The sequence below is a fragment of the Anguilla rostrata genome, chromosome 9 (assembly GCF_018555375.3).
Source record: "Anguilla rostrata isolate EN2019 chromosome 9, ASM1855537v3, whole genome shotgun sequence".
Taxonomy (NCBI): Eukaryota; Metazoa; Chordata; class Actinopteri; order Anguilliformes; family Anguillidae; genus Anguilla; species Anguilla rostrata.
Window position 1 is genome coordinate 48,573,519 of NC_057941.1, and position 15,811 is coordinate 48,589,329.

General features: G+C 48.9%; 1 protein-coding gene across 3 annotated transcripts; it reads right to left on the bottom strand.

Moving 5' to 3' along the window:
• Positions 1-59: 59 nt before the first annotated feature.
• prdm15 (PR domain containing 15) lies at positions 60-15,753 on the bottom strand. Of its 3 annotated transcripts, XM_064352584.1 has the most exons (26): positions 15,274-15,752; positions 14,322-14,361; positions 13,876-13,969; positions 12,833-12,986; positions 12,289-12,441; positions 11,488-11,590; positions 11,133-11,228; positions 10,664-10,741; positions 10,278-10,502; positions 9,728-9,881; positions 8,936-9,054; positions 8,288-8,382; positions 7,736-7,823; positions 7,406-7,573; positions 7,221-7,315; positions 6,717-6,848; positions 5,589-5,732; positions 4,756-4,919; positions 4,262-4,341; positions 3,916-4,035; positions 3,630-3,761; positions 3,214-3,297; positions 2,929-3,104; positions 2,461-2,541; positions 2,161-2,364; positions 60-1,712 (listed from the first exon to the last, which is right to left on the bottom strand). In XM_064352584.1, the coding sequence occupies exons 1-26, from the start codon at positions 15,445-15,447 to the stop codon at positions 1,119-1,121; spliced, it is 3,747 nt and encodes a 1,248-aa protein (XP_064208654.1). In that variant the 5' UTR covers positions 15,448-15,752; the 3' UTR covers positions 60-1,118. The 3 variants fall into 3 exon arrangements, with proteins under 3 accessions (XP_064208654.1, XP_064208653.1, XP_064208656.1); XM_064352583.1 differs by having other exon boundaries at positions 7,221-7,573; positions 15,274-15,753; XM_064352586.1 differs by lacking the exon at positions 15,274-15,752 and adding an exon at positions 14,724-15,230 and having other exon boundaries at positions 7,221-7,573.
• Between the last annotated feature and the right edge of the window lie 58 nt (positions 15,754-15,811).

The following is a 15,811-nucleotide window of genomic DNA, read 5'->3' on the forward strand; positions in this document are numbered from 1 at the left end:
CCACAAAAAATATGAGAACAGGCAATTATAGATCCATAATTACAGATGCATCAAAATCATTTGCTCAATAATATTCTCATTTATTTTCTTGTGTCCTTTTCCACTGTTTGACACTACAATTTCAGACAGAAACTTAAATCAGTCCAACATGATGGGCATTTCATCAAAATAATAAAAGAAAAAACCATTTTAAAAAAACATTCTCAAGTAAATATATTTGTAACTTTATCTGCCTCATTCTACATCTTAAGTTTAGATGATGTGCATCACAAAACATAACTAAATATTTTTCAAGTTAGATACAGCTTCAAGAACCTCTGTCATTCGACAGTAAAATTTACATGTTTTGATTTCATCTCCCACAGGTACGCTGCTTTCCCGCAGTCAACGTGAAATAAATCAATTGTGCACTAAATGGCAGCCAACAGTATAATTCATTCAGTTAAAGCTTTGATGATGCTCATTCCCGAACAAATGCAATTCATTTAATCATCCTGTGTATTTAGTCACCTGTTACAAAAGACAATTCAAGAGTTCGTCATATTCGTAGTGCATGCAGACTTTAACTCAGAAGCCACAATTAAGGCATTGAAATATGTAACATCTTTCGCTTTGATTTGTCTCAAAATATAAAATCCTACGGAAGTACTGAGTGTGTAGTTCTACCAGCCTAGAAATGAACTTCGTAGCTTCTACTGTAAACACTATAAGCCCAAAGTACCGGTTCTGAAGTACTATTTAAAAAGTCACACATACCAGATGCAAACTAATGTAAATTAAGTGACCGAAACTTCACCTGTTTTGTATTTTATGAGAATTACTCGGAACATTGGCAAGCCCCTTGTCTTCGAGCAGCTCTGGATTCAAACGGTTCACGCAACTTCCTGCTACAGTACCCGTTGACCCCCGCCTTTCATTCCAGGATACAGGATGCGTGAGCTTTTCCCATGATTTGAAACAGCCAATGCGAACGCACCGCTTTTCTGCAATGGCTTTGACCAGACAGCGGTTTCCAGTTTTACAGACACATTTTTCACAGACCGCAGCAATGTTTCGCATTTCCCACAATGCACTTGGGGGACGGTGCTTTCCACGATAACCGTGACCGCTAGCGGCGGTTAGTAGCCGTACATCTGCTGCGCGGCGGGTTGCTGGGGAGGCTGGGCTGTGGGCGTGGCCTGGGCGGGTTGCGACTGGATGGGCGGAGCCTGGGCCTGGGCTTGCTCCAGCTGCTGTGGAGCCTGCTGGGGCTGGGGGGGCTGCGTCTGGGGGTCCTGGGGCTCCGGCTGGGCGGGGTCGCCCCCGGGGGGGGCGGGGGGGCTCCCCTCCGTTGGGGTGACGGGTCGCCAGGCCAGGGCGGGCTGCTCCAGGGGGTGCGCGATGGGGTTGACGAAGGTGGTGAGGTTGATGAAGTGCGCCACGGACTGCGGGACGGCGGCGCCCCCTCCCGGGCCGTCCGTCGGCAGCTCGGCGGCCCGGTTGTGGAGCACGGCGGCGCCGCTGACGGCGTCGAAGGTGACCGTCAGGATGGAGCTGTCCAGCGTGAGCGGGCGGTCCCCGGGGGTCAGGTGACCCACCGCCACGGGCTGCAGGCTGGTGAACTGGGCGGCCTGAGCCGTGATGGGCGTCACGGTGATGTTGGTCAGGCCCACCGAGCTGGAGGGCGACGAGGCGGAGGAGGTCGCCACCCCGTGGTCGGCCAGCACCACCACCTGTCACCGGGGACGACACAGAGAGGAACGTTCCTCCTTAACAAAAACGCCTCGCTGGACCATTTCAGCTCAGGAGATGGATTAACATCAAATTCACTGGTTGAATCCTCACAGAATATTATTTTACCATTACTTTAAATGAACGAATGAATGAATGAATGAATGAATGAATGAGAGGATTAATTGTGATCATTAATGACTGGGGGCATAGGGGGGTGGTTCTGGGGAAGACTGCGATCACGAAGGTATTGGCCTATAACGTTACACTCAAAATATTTTCCAGGACACCTACTTCCAAGACATTTAGGCAATTTTGTCATTTTCCATTACTTTTCCATGACAGGAAAACTACATTTAAACAATTCCATGTTTTCCAGGACGTCTGGGAACCCCGTACGGAGGGGGGGGACCCCGCAGCGTCCCAGGCGGCGAGACAGACGGGCCCCACCTGCTGAATGCTCTGCACCGCCGAGCTGGTCTCGTCCCCCACCGCCCCGCCGAAGTCCGGCGCCTTGCCCGAGAAGGGCCCGTAGTCGTCCGCCTCCGTCAGGTCCACCTCCTCCACCGGCTTGGCCGCCTTCTTCTTGGGGGGCCGCGGCGTCCGGGGGGGCTTCTCCCCGGAGAGCGCCTCCTTCTCCAAAGACAGCGATGGCTGCGGGCGGGGACAGGCAAACACACCGTCACCATCACGAATCCGCTCCGCCACCGGGGGGCAGAAGAGAGCGACGCAGAGCGCGACCCTACCCACCTGCTCGATGCTGATGGTGGACGCGTCGATGGTCGTGGCCTCCTGCAGCTCGTCGAAGTCGTCGATTCTCACCGTGACGACCTTCGGACAAAAGCCAAACACAGAGGGGCGGGGGCGGGGGCGGGGGCTGGAATGTTAGCGCGGCTCAAACTTTAGCTGTCGTTGCGCACCAGAGAAAGGGATTCCGTGTGGGGAAGTAAAGCTCATTCTCGGTAATCGTGACCATTTCGCTTTCGCAAACGTCCACTGTGAAATAGCCTCTTTGAAAATGGCGCCGCGCAATATACATACCAAGTGCTTATAGAACGCGCAACACATAAAAATTTCAGTCCTGTGTAGTATGTCAGGTACAGTGATTTGTGGGCTAAACTCTTACTGTTCTCAGATCAGCCCTGTGCGCAGGTGAGATCAGTTCAGTGTGCAAGTGGTTTAACTCTAACTGATCTGAGATCAGTCCTGTGTGCTCACCTCCGGGTGCTTGCGGCGCATGTGGCGGTTCATGGAGGCTCGGGTGGAGACCTTGGTGCCGCACAGGTGGCAGCTCTGCGCCTCCACCTTCTCGTGGGTCAGCTGGACGTGCTTCTGCAGCATGTACTCCGTCACGTACTTCTTATCGCACACCACGCACGACCACGTCTTCCCCACTGCGGGGGGGGAGAGGAAGCGCATCATCAGCCTCGGCTACTCAGCCAATCAGAGCTCTCCAACTAGAGCGAAAGCCAGCCACGATGACATCTGTGAACATGCACGTGCCTGTGTGGATCAACTTGTGCGTCTCCATGGTGTTCCTCTCGCTGAAAGTCTTGCCGCAGAGCTCACACATGAAGTCCTTTATGCCTGTGGAAAGAAGGCAAACTCACACACTGGACACACATATTACTAATAAGGCCTCAGGTAATATTTTCTGAAACTGCTAGTCCTAATCTGTTAGCTGGGAGCTAGTCTTTGGAATGCTGGGAGACGGCTATTGGAATACTGGGAGAAGGCTATTGGAATGCTGGGAGCTAGCCTTTGGAGTATTCAGAGCGGGATTTGAAATGCTGGGACCTGGCTATTGGAATGCTGGGAGAAGACTATTGGAATGCTGGGAGAAGGCCATTGGAATACTGGGACCTGGCTATTGGAATGCTGGGAGCTGGCCTCTGGAATTCTGGGAAACGGCTGCTCACCGGTGTGGCGCTTGTAGTGCTTCAGCATGTTGACTTTCTGGGCGAACTTGCGGTTGCACTGCTTGCACTCGTACTCCTTGATGCCCTTGTGGAGCTTCATGTGGTGCCTGAGGGCGTGCTTGGTCTTCATGCCTGCAGCGGGACAGGGCGGACACAGCGGCCTCGTCAAAACCTTCCGCAAAACTACGCACGCCTCAGAAAGATGGGAGTGCCCCCCCCTGCCAAACGCCGGTGTCACGGCGTAGGGAGGCGCCGTGAGGGGCGTGAGTGGCAGCATTCAGGTTACCTTTCCCGCACTCGGCGCACAGGAAGTCCCGGATGTTGTCGTGGACCCTCAGGTGCTCTTTGAGCATGTCCTTCCTGGCGAAGGACTTCCCGCACTGATCGCAGCTGTGACTCTTCACACCTGGACAGAGAGAGCGGGGGAGAGGGACCAGTGGAACAAGCTGTAAATATCCCTCACAGACAAGCCCAGGGCCCTCACGTTCATAAAGCATCTCAAGGTAGGAGTACTGATCTAGGATCAGGTCTCTGCTGTCCATATCCTAACTCTATCCACCGTGAGCTAAACAGACAATCTGACCGGAGATCAGCACTCGTACTGAGAACTGCAGTACTGTGGCAGGCCTCACCCGTGTGGATGATCTTGTGTCTCTCCAGGTTGCCAATGCTGTTGAAAATGCGACCGCACATTTCACAGGGATGGATGTACCTTTAAGGGAAACACAGGCACGCTGTTGTAATGAATCTCTTCTTACAATTAAACAGGGAAAAAAAAAATTAACACAGAGTTGCAAAAAATAGAAGCCTGGAAATGGATTCCAGAACTGATATGCACCTTTGGAATGTTTTTTTCAAAATTGTAAGTCAGTGTTCTAGAACTGCAGTGCTTTGAATTGCCAGTAGTGATTGTTACATCAGCATTAGAATGTCAGCATTAGAAACATTCTAATCACATATTCACGATCGTACTCCAGTGACCAGAACACACGTTTTATGAGATCGTTAAAACTGATCAGCTGACGATTGGCCCTGAATTCCCCCACGCTCTCTGGCACAGGAAGCCGGTCTGAATAAGAGCGCCCCTTAAACGCGCGCGTAGCGCCCCCGCGACGCAGCGCCTCACCTCTGCACGGCGGGGTCGGGCAGCTGCTCGCGGTGGATGACCAGGTGCGCGTTGTAGGTGGCCTTGAGCGCGAAGCGGCGGTTGCAGATGGCGCAGCCGTAGCCCCTCTCCTTGTGCAGCTCCAGGATGTGCTTCAGGTACTCCCTCCCCTTGGCAAAGGTCACCTGGGGGGGGAGAGAGGTTCCAGGGTCAGAGGTCAAGGGTCAGAGGTGAGGAAATCGGAAATACTTCAATCATTTGGACAGTGATCATATTCCTGCAGAAGAATCTAGTTTCAACAATATTCAGATTAAGGTTATTCTATAACATAATTGCACATTTTGGGATCATAAGATGTTTGGCTGAAAGTTCTCAGGAATGTTCGGGGGAGAGCTTTTACATTTTACTGGCGTCTGAAGAGTTAAAAGCACTTCAGGTGTGTAGCTGATGCATTACATTACATTACATTACAGGCATTTAGCAGACGCTCTTATCCAGAGCGACTTACACAAGTTTTACATAGCATTTACATTGTATCCATTTATACAGCTGGATATATACTGAAGCAATGCAGGTTAAGTACCTTGCTCAAGGGTACAACGGCAGTGTCCTTACCCGGGAATCGAACCTGCGACCTTTTGGTTACAAGCCCAGTTCCTTACCCACTGTGCTACACTCCGTCCGTCCGTGCAGGTATGGGACAACCAGAAACCCTGACACCTCCCATCAGGGGAGCACAATGACAGTCACCATAGCGACCACAGGGTAGTCATCACTTGGTGACGCGTGACCGTGAAGGAAGTAAGGTCTACCCGGGTCCGTGCCTGTGCCCCGCGGCACCCTGGGAAACCCACCTGGCACTTCTTGCAGCTGTACTTGTGGTTCTCGGGGTCGTCCTCGGCCTCGTCCTCGTCCGAGTCGCAGTCGCTGTCGCCCACGGCGATGCCGATCTTGCGGATGAAGTCCTCTCGCTCCTGCTCGTCCATCAGGGCGATGTCCTGGAGGCGACGGACGGGTAAGCGCAAAAAAAGCCCCTTTCAACAGCCTCACCGCTCAACTAAAGAAGCTGGTCTGATGCAGCAGTATCTTAGTATTATTATATGGATTGGAGATGAAAGGGGCGACATAGCTCAGGAGGTAAGACCGATTGTCTGGCAGTCGGAGGGTTGCCGGTTCAAACCCCGCCCTGGGCATGTCGAAGTGTCCTTGAGCAAGACACCTAACCCCTAACCCCTACCTGCTCTGGCGAATGAGAGGCACCAATTGTAAAGCGCTTTGGATAAAAGTGCCATATAAATGCAGTCCATTTACCATTTTCCAGATGATATTATACACATATTTAAGTACTGTAAGGTATAACTGATCACAAACTTGTACACAGTGCATTAGGCAATTCTTCAGCATTGTATCAAGTTTAGCTGCTCCTGTCTTAAACAAATGAACTAATAAATAAATCAACAGTCAATTAAAACCATATGCTGGAAAATTATTTGTATTTGAAGTAGGCAAATACATCTTCTGAAAGGAAAATACCTACTACTTCCATAAAAGACTTTTCAAACACTTTTAGTCAATGAACATTTCCAGAGGTTTCAAAGGTTGAGGAAGCTGTTTTTCAGTCTTTACTAATCGCAGTCATTACATGCTGAATCACTTTTAAAGCCCGATCTTTAAACTCTCTTGTAAAACTTGTTTTTGAAGTCTAAAATGGCTTTAACCCCTACATGACTGTAAATGTTACAGATTTGCATTGTGTGTCCCATAAACACAGATGTATAAATGCTAGAAAATTGGCTTTCTGTTCGTTGCAAATCTGTCACAAACAAACATCAAATGTGGTTTGATCAAGTGCTCCTGAAGTCCACCGTATAACTTTACGAACATGACAATGCTGTGCAATCCTGCACATCGTCACAAAAGCAGGCTTTAGTCGCAAGCCATCATCACCATCATCATCATCGTCCGGGGCGGGCGCCGGGTACCTTGAAGTGCACGTGGATGTGGTCCCTCAGCACGTCCACGCGGAAGAACTTGCGCCCGCAGATCTCGCAGGTGTACTTCTTATCGCCGTGGGTCAGCAGGTGCTTGTTCATGTTGCTCCTGCAGGAGAACACCTGGCCGTGGCCGAGAGAGAGGCCACTGTGAGGTCACCGTGATGTCACAGCGCAGGGTCAACTGCAGCGCTGCCCTAGGCCATGGATCTGCATTACAACTGGATCAGCTAGTCCTAATCTGTGAGGTATGGAGCAGCTCTTCCAGTTCTGATGCAGTTCCTTGGTCTAGAGCAAGGGTGTCAGACCCCAGACCTGGAGACGAGTGCCTTCCAAGTGCGTTTAGTATGGAAAGCAAGCACCACTAGGGCCAGAAATAGCCATAATAGAAGTTAGAATCAAATAACAACTTGCAGTATCAATACAACAACAGAAAAAGAACGTTAGCATTTGATGCTAACGGAGAGCCCCCATCTCCAGTGCTTGCAGACTCACTTTTCCACATATGGGACAGGCCGACGGCTCCTTCCTGTACTTGCTTCCTTCTTCCCCGTTGGCCTCCAGCTCCTCCCTCTTCACGTGTCTCGGGCCTGCAGGTGGGAGGAGGGGAGTGGGCATCGTTTCATCCTTTTCCCAGCATGCACCTCGGTCACCTCGCCAGCCCGTCCCGCCGGACTCACCCACGATGTGGCGCCGCTGGTGGTCCTGCATGACGTCCTTGCGGTAGAACATCTTGTTGCAGATCTCGCAGGCATACAGCTTCTCGCCGTGCTTCTTCTTGTGCTTGGACAGGTTGCTGTTGGTGGAGAAGAACCGGGAGCAGATCTCGCACTGGAAGGTCTTGTCGTCTGGAGGATTGGGCGACGAGAAAGATCGCGTCGTGAAAAAATACTCTTTAGGAAAGGAAAAAAACTCCTTAACAACTTTTTTTAACAAGCTCCCGTAACAGGAAATCCAAATTCATTTAAAAAATGAAAGGAAATGTAGGGAAACAGAGCGGAATCTCCAACCTGTCCTGCAGTTATGGAACTTCAAAGCGTTTTCGACCCTGAACGACTTCTCGCACGTGAGGCACTTGTACCTGTACTCCAGGTCAGGCTGAGAAAAGAGCGGGAAAAAAAGAGACACTCATACAAGGTGGTAGTGACTGAGGGACACGGCTGACATCGCCATGGATACATTTGGGCATTTCAGCTCAGTATGTGCAGTACTCTGTGTATGCTTTATGCTTAAGAAAAGCACTGTATTTTTGTATCTCCAAAAAGACTACTTTTCAGGAAATGTAAATTTTTCAGTAATACTCCACATTGAACCAGACATGTTTTAGTTACATGGTATTTTGAATAAACTTTATTAGTTACCAAGTTGTGAAACAGACAGAGTATGTACAGGATGATGCAAGCTTTCTATTTCTGTTTGGAACTGAAATATGGCAAAAAATTACATAAAAGTTTTTGCTACACAATCTCAAGAAGCAGCTTCGCTGGCCAGTTGTCCTTGGTTTGTAAAATAGCTAAACAGGGTGCGGTAACAAAACAACACGGCGTCTGGTTCTTCCTCACCTCGTTCTTACTGTGCTTGTAGGAGATGTGCTGCTTCAGGCTCTCCTTCCTGCTGAACATCTTGTCACATTCGTCACATTTGAACAGCTTATCGCCTGAGAGAGAGAGAGAGCGCAGGCAGTGCAGTCCTGTCACTTTCACATCAGTCAAAGAGACAGAAACAGAACAATGTCTGTCTGGGCTGGTGATATAAATAATCTCCTCCCACTAAAACGTACATAAACAAAATTAAAATAGCACAATAGCGTACAATTGATCATCTTAGTTGCTGCTTTACTCCCCATTTTCAATCTGTTTCACAATCTTTTATTTAAGTAAACATGTTATACCCGTTCTATTACATAAAGTTAGTAGAGGAGTTTAATTTAGCCTGCACTCAGATAGTTGCGTTTTTTGTTTCTGGGGGGCTGGATGGGTTTGCATGCCCGTGGTGGTATTTTGGTCAGCTTGTTGAAACTTGGGGGCTTACACAAACAACCCAGAACAACAAACACGAGCAGTACTCTTTGGTCCTCCGACGATGTGGCGGCAAGATGACTAAATAAATACAGGAAGTGGCTGATTTTCAGCTATAAGTGATTACAGATTGATGATGTGTTTTTTTTCTTCTTCTTTTGTTTGTTTTAATGGAGGCTGTGGAAGGGTTACCGTGGGAACGAACGTGGCGGTTGAGGTTGCTGCTGTTCTGGAAGACCTTGTTGCAGAGGCTACACTGGTACACCCGCTTGTGCTCTCCCTGCCTCAGGAACCTCCTCCTGATCCCAGTCCTGCATTTGAGGGCGAACCAGAGGGCGGGGGTTAAAGAGAGGGCGGAGTTACAGGGGGGGGGGGGGGCGTGTTCAAGTTCTCTGCCCCCACCGTCTTGAAGGGCAAATTCAGTTTCAAATTCAAAGCCTTAACTGTCCATTTTAAAAGCATTGTATTCGTCTCGAAGACTTGAAAACACACAATCGATCACAATAAATGTTGCCAAACCGACAATACCGGTTTAAAAAGACACAGTGAAGCTCCTAATGCTGGTATACTTGTTTGTGTTTTAAACTGAACCTGCAGTAGGGATATAAATCACTGCCTGTATTCATAAAGCATTTCAGAGTGCTGACTTAGGATCAGATCAAACGTCAATATCCAAAAACATCTCCATTATGAGCTGAAATGGAAAACTTGAGCCTAGACCATAAAATATAACAGAGTAAGAGGATCTAGAGGAGATTTTGGATCAGATTTCCCCTGGTAATATCCTAACCTATCTTCATTATGAGCTAACAGATCAAAACCTGTATTCATAAAGCATCATGGAGGATGAATGGCCATCTAGGATCAGATACCCCTGCTAATATAATAACCCTCTCCATTATGAGCCAAGAGGGCAAACCAATCTAAGATCAGCAGCACTCTTCCTGCTCTCAGATGCTTTATGACTACAAGCCCGGGCCTTACTTGGAGGACGGCATCAGGGCGCGGGACATCCTCTGCAGCTTCACCGGAACGCCGTCCGAGCCGATCATGATGTCAGAGGTGTCCAGGAGCGACAGGCCCACGTCCGGAGGCATGGTACTGAGGACCTGCTCCATGGGCACCTCAGGCACACCCTCTGGTGGAGACAGCGGGAAACACACCCAAATGTGACGAGGCCCGGCTAACGCAAAACATCCTCCTAAGGTTGCTACCATTTTGTGGCAATGTTGTAACACTGACAAAACATTCCAGTAACATTGTGAGAACATTTTCTGTTAGCTGGGGGAGATCTTACTGTACCGTTTAAAGTTCATAAAAGGAATTAACAAAAATCTAAGTGAAGTGAAAATTGTGTGGTACCAAGGAAAAAGGCCAATGCACTCTGTCTCAAGGTGTAAAAATGGATAAAAAGCCTTTATTCGATGGGCTAGGACAAGGCAAAGAAATGACCCACATGTATTTTTACTTGCGTGAAAATAACACAATTGGCATATATGTATGTTACGCCATGACGGGCGTCCATGTCGCTAACCTTTGCTGGTGTCGCCTGCAGGTGGCGCTGGGGGCCTGGGGGTGAGTTTGTGACCTTTGCCCTTTCGCCCTCTCACGCCCTTTTTCTTGGGTACCGGCAGCCCTGTCGTGACCTCAGCGCTGAGAGCGTTGCCGGGGAACGCCGACTCCGCCTCCTGGTGGACGGTCAGGTCGACGGCGGGCGAGGCCACGGTCTTCACCTCCTGCAGGTGACTCAACAGGTGGTCTGAGGAAGAGGAAGAGGCGGGCCGTGAGGAAGATGGAACAAACCATTTCCAGCAATCAGACAGACAGACAGACAGACTCCTTAAAACACAATTCCTGACAGTACTGACTGACATGATTGTCATATTGGGGGAGGAGCTGCTCTGTTGCTAGGAGACTCACCTGTCAGGAGTTGTGGCTCCACAAACACAGCTGGGCACACTTTACACACCCACTGGGTACAATCCAGCCCTTGGGCACCTGATGGAAGAGCAGCATTTTACTTTACTTATTTTACACCTCAGCTCACAGACAATAGTTTTCCCTAACTCTTTGAAGTGTAGGGTTTTTGGAATGTTTTTTTTGACATTCTAAGTCAGTGTTCTAGAAATCTATGGCTATCAATCACCAGTTGTGATTATGACATCAGCGTTAGAATGTTCAGTTAAGAACATTCTAATCACATATCTGTGGCCTTACACCAGGTAGGTCATCTGCAGTGACAACCTCAGGAAACAAAATGCTAGAGAAACGCAATGCTTGAGTGTTTTTAAAAGTGACACGAGACCACAATGAGTCAGGCCCCTGGGCAGAATCTGCCCCTCCTCCTCCGTCATGCCCGTCGCCCGGGACTAATCCCCCCTCCTCTCACCCGCGTCACCCTCTCCCGCCAGCGACGGTTCCGAGGCACCGGCTTTCCCCGCGGTCCCGTCCATCGCGGTCTGAGTGGGAGGGGCCACTTCCACCACTGGGAGATAAAAACAGAGGCGCATTTTACTCTTTTACTTCTCACGCACCAGCAGCAAGCTCAGAAACAGTGCGCTCTGGGGGGGTAACAACACATTAAAAGACACTGTAATTAAGGTGACAAAAACGCAAAGTCCCACCACATCAAAAGACACTGAAATTCTGGTGGCCAAAAAAGAAACTAAATCCCCGCCCTCCCAACAGAACTGCGGTGCAGGTGCCTAGCAACGCATTCCGCCCCCGGCAGCGGCGGCGGCTACCTGCTGGAGGGGGAGGAGCCGGGAGCTTCAGCACCGCCTTCTCCATCTTGCGGGCGTAGAAGGCGCCGTACCACACCCTCAGCTCCGTCCCGGGCAGAACGTCCTGCACAGAGACACCAGACAGAGCGTTCGGCAGGGTAGTGCAGGGATTAGGGAACTGGGCCTGTATCTCAGAGGCTGCGGGTTCAATTCCCAGGCGAGACATTGCCATTGGGTCCTCAACCTGGGCTGCTTCAGTATAAATGTACAGCTGTATAAAGTGGTTGTGGTTAAGGAAAAATGCAAGCTCTGTATGTGACTCTGGATAAGACCATCTACTAAACGGATAAATGTGAACGCAAACGCAGGAATCGAGGTCAGGCGCCATAAGGTGGCAGCAGGTTTCAATCCCAGCTGTTGCACCTTGAGTGCTGTTGCCGCCACCTTGAGCAACGGCATACAAAATGAGTCATGCCTGGAAAATGTGTCAAGCTGTATAAACTGACAGTGCGTGTAAATTTAAATTAAAGGATTTTCCTTTGATGACAGCGTCTCCTAAGAAATGGGGTAGTGAGGTGACACGTGGAAAACAAACAGCGTCAGTTCCCTTAAGGAAATACAATATACTGCAACATAATATAAAGTTGTGGACTTATAATGGAAATTATATTTTATAACAACTGACTTCTTTAATTACACTTCAACATTGCGAACTGTGACAGTATCTAATATTGCTTTTGACAGTTTATTTCAGCATGTATTCCATTTCTGAAAGGGCCAATCAGGAGGCCCAGCTGGGCAGAATCGGGGCGTGGCTGGCACCTGCGACGTGTTGAAGTAGACCTCGTCATCCTGCTGGTGGGCCGTCAGGTTCTGGTGCTGGTGCTCCGTGGCGGGACGCACCAGGATCATCCAGTTGCAGTCGTCCTCGTTCGCCGCGTCGAAGCAGACCACGGTCCCGTCCTTATGGAAAATCTGCATGCGACACGCACAACGACCAATCAGCTCAAAGATACTCTAATGTGAGAGGAAATTTAAAAATGCTTCCTTTTGCTTTTTAAAATGTTAAAAAAAAAGAAGAACTTCACAAAAATGGTGCACCAGGACTCAAAAAAAGTAAAACAAAAAAGGCCCCTGTTTTGGAAAGTGTTAAATACTGGTACCACCTTTAAATACTTGCTTTTTTATATTTTCAAAAAATGGGGTACCTTGGTTTTTTTGGTCATGCATTTTTTATGACAGAGAACAGATGCACATCTCCGGAAAGCCTGAGGACTAATGTGCACCTTCACAGCGGACGGGACAGAAGGCCCTGCAATTACACCTGTATAATTACAGGGCCCGGGTGAACCCCACACGACCGCACCTTCAGAGGAAACAGCACTTCCTGGTCCAGCCGGGCCACGCGTTTCGCCTCGAAGGGCCCGAACCGCGTCCGCTTGATCAGACGCCGGAGGGCGAACACTCCCTCTTCTCCCCCCCCGGCCGGCCGGATCTCCAGGCTGTCCGGGAGAGAGGACCTGGAGCGCGGACGGAGGACAATGCGTTAGCCACAACCGCTCTCGTCCAATCGGCTCGGTCACAACCCCTTCGGCCAATCAGATCAGTTACAACCCCTCTCGTCCAATCAGATCAGCCACAGCCCCTCTCGTCCAATCAACTGGCATCTACTGTCAACATGTTCCACACCTGTGGTATTATAATTCAAACGATGGGCTGTTCCAACCAGACACAGATTCACATTGGACCCTGGCCAGGGCTAGTAGTTAGGGATGAAATGTAGCCAATTGACATATGATAAGTACATGGGGTATTGGTTTTGCTTCACTTACGGAACACGTATCTGCTTGCACCGGTCTTAAAAACGGGAACAGTCCGTTACCCACTATTTTATTTTTATACGTCCTGCTGGAAATTAAAATTGGACCATTAAAATTGACACACACCCAGCCTGCATTCATTGTGAAATGAGGCTGTAATGGTGCCAGGTGTCCTTTTTAATTAGAGATGGGCAAGGGGGACACGGAGCAGAACCAGAAAGCTCTTAGACACAAGGCGTATGGTGAGGGGTGGGGGGTGGGCGCTGAGGGGTGAGGTGGGGGAGGAAGAGGAACGGCAGGTTCCTGCGTAAATGAAAGGCAAAAATCACTGGCTCTCCAGAGCCCCCTGTAGTATTCCCATCGGGAATATTCCTCGATTTCAGCTAAATGTGTCAAAGCCGAACTTCCAACATAAAACAGGACAAATATGAGCAAGACCCGCAAGAGCCGGCGAACCGATTTGCCCCAATTAAGCCCCTCCCCTTCTTGCGGGCATGTGACGGCACATGTGGACTGTCCTCTCAGACGTGACGGCTCTGGAGCTAAGGAGCGCAGCTGTTCGCGGTGCGTGGGGGTTCTGCACACTCACCGAGCTCGACTCAGCACAAACGAGTCCCTGACCGTCACCACAGGGCCGAGCTCCGGACACTCCGCGTCGTGGTACTGCCCACAGTCATCGCACCCTGACACACGCACGGGGGTGGGGGGGGGGGGAGAAAGAGAGAGAGAGAGGGAGGGAGGGAGAAAGAGAGAGAGAGGGGGAGAGGGAGAGGGAGGGAGGGAGAGAGAGAGAGAGAGAGAGAGAGGGGGGAGGGAGAGAGAGAGAGAGAGAGAGATGGAGAGAGGGTGGGGGGAAGGGGGGAGATTCAGTTCCTGTTAAGATTTTTGACCTCACATCTATAAATAATTCAATATCCTGTACATGTCTACAGACGGTTCCATCAGCGTCACAACGTAAAAAAAAAAATATATATAAAAAGATAACTTCCCATGAAAAAGAATTAAAAATGAAAATAAACGTGTCCTTATACTCACAGATAAACTCCTCTGGTGTCTCCTCGGTCATTTTGACAATCTGAAAGTGAAACACAGTTTAAAAATATATATTGCCAATTATCAAATATAGCAAATCGTTTTAATAGCAAAAATGTGTTTGTCTGCCCAACCCCCCCAGCTGGTACTGGGGGGGGGGGGTTATTTGCGCGGTTTTATTATGTTTTAGGCTTCATGTTATTGGTGTGTTTTTTTTTTTTATTGGTATAATGATAATTACATTTCTTATGGTCAGTTCTTAAATTATAAAAGGCATGTGTAACATTACTGCAGGTAGTTTATTTTGTTTTCTCCAGTTTGCCACTTTATATTACAACTAGTTTATATTACGTTATAGTTTTTCAGTGTTTGTTTTATTCTATTTTTAAACCGAGTCAGCTTTACTTTCGAGGCGTGGAATGAGAAGCACTTCTGAAGTTCCAAAGGCCTCCGCCTTACGTAGCTAAAGGTGACGATAGAAAAAGATGCTTTGTCTAACTTCTGCAGATTACTACCATGTTACGCGCAGTACGAAAAACGAGCAACTGCACAGCGTAGCAAGTAGCCCAGTATCGGCATTGCTAATTCACTGAGCCGGAGACACGGGCCACTACCCAAACATAACCAAACAGCATGATGTGTATACAATAAACAGGATCCGGTCGAGACGAGATCCAGGATTTTGTCGGATTCCAAACTCTAGCCGGGTTTTAACTCCGATCTCAGCCCACTCGGTCTCTTTTAGTAATGCAAATGTAACAAAGAACAATCGGCATGGCGGATGGAATGGAGACGAAAATCGCATCTGGAGCCAGTGCATACGAATGTCAAAAACTGCCAAGACATTTTTCGTTCTGAGTTCGCTTAGGTGTCAAGTAGATTACCACCACATCCTTAGCAAAATGACTAAACTATTTCATGCAAGAGCACCACAAGTTGAAAATACCGATATTACCTGCTTTTCAAACGACCACACATTTGTTGAATCCTGACTCCGGGTTCCAATCCGTTCCAGAAACCGCGCAGGACCGGAAATAAGTTGCCTCTTGTGACTCTGGGACTCGTAGTTTTCTGTCTCGTTGGTCTTTTGGCACACGCTTGAATTATAATACGTTTGACTTGTGGTCATTCTGCGCAATTCTCAAAATTATACTATTTTTATGTAACTCTCACAGTTGTATTAAATTAACAGAACTCGCAAAAACAGGCTGTGCCATTATTTTATGTGCGTCACCGGTGGCTTGCACCAGTCTAAACCAGGGATGTCCAATCTTACCCGAAAAAGGTCGGTGTGGGCGCAGGTTTTTGTTTTAGCCCAACACCGAGACGTCCGATTAAACGAATTAACTAATCATGGTTGTCAATCAAGACGTTGATAACAATAAAGACCTGGGCTAAAACAAAAACCTGTTTCCACACCGGCCCTATTCAGATAAGAATGGACACCAGAGGTCTAAACAAACAGCACCATGATCAGTTATTGGTTCCTTACG

Excerpts from the sequence above, each read along its gene's own strand:
- prdm15 (XM_064352583.1), bottom strand. The coding sequence starts at position 15,447 with ATGACCACAAGTCAAACGTATTATAATTCAAGCGTGTGCCAAAAGACC. Across the intron at positions 14,362-15,273 it reads TGTGGTCGTTTGAAAAGCAG|ATTGTCAAAATGACCGAGGA; the intron begins GTAATATCGGTA and ends TTTCACTTTCAG. Across the intron at positions 11,229-11,487 it reads GGCTCCTCCCCCTCCAGCAG|TGGTGGAAGTGGCCCCTCCC; the intron begins GTAGCCGCCGCC and ends TTTATCTCCCAG.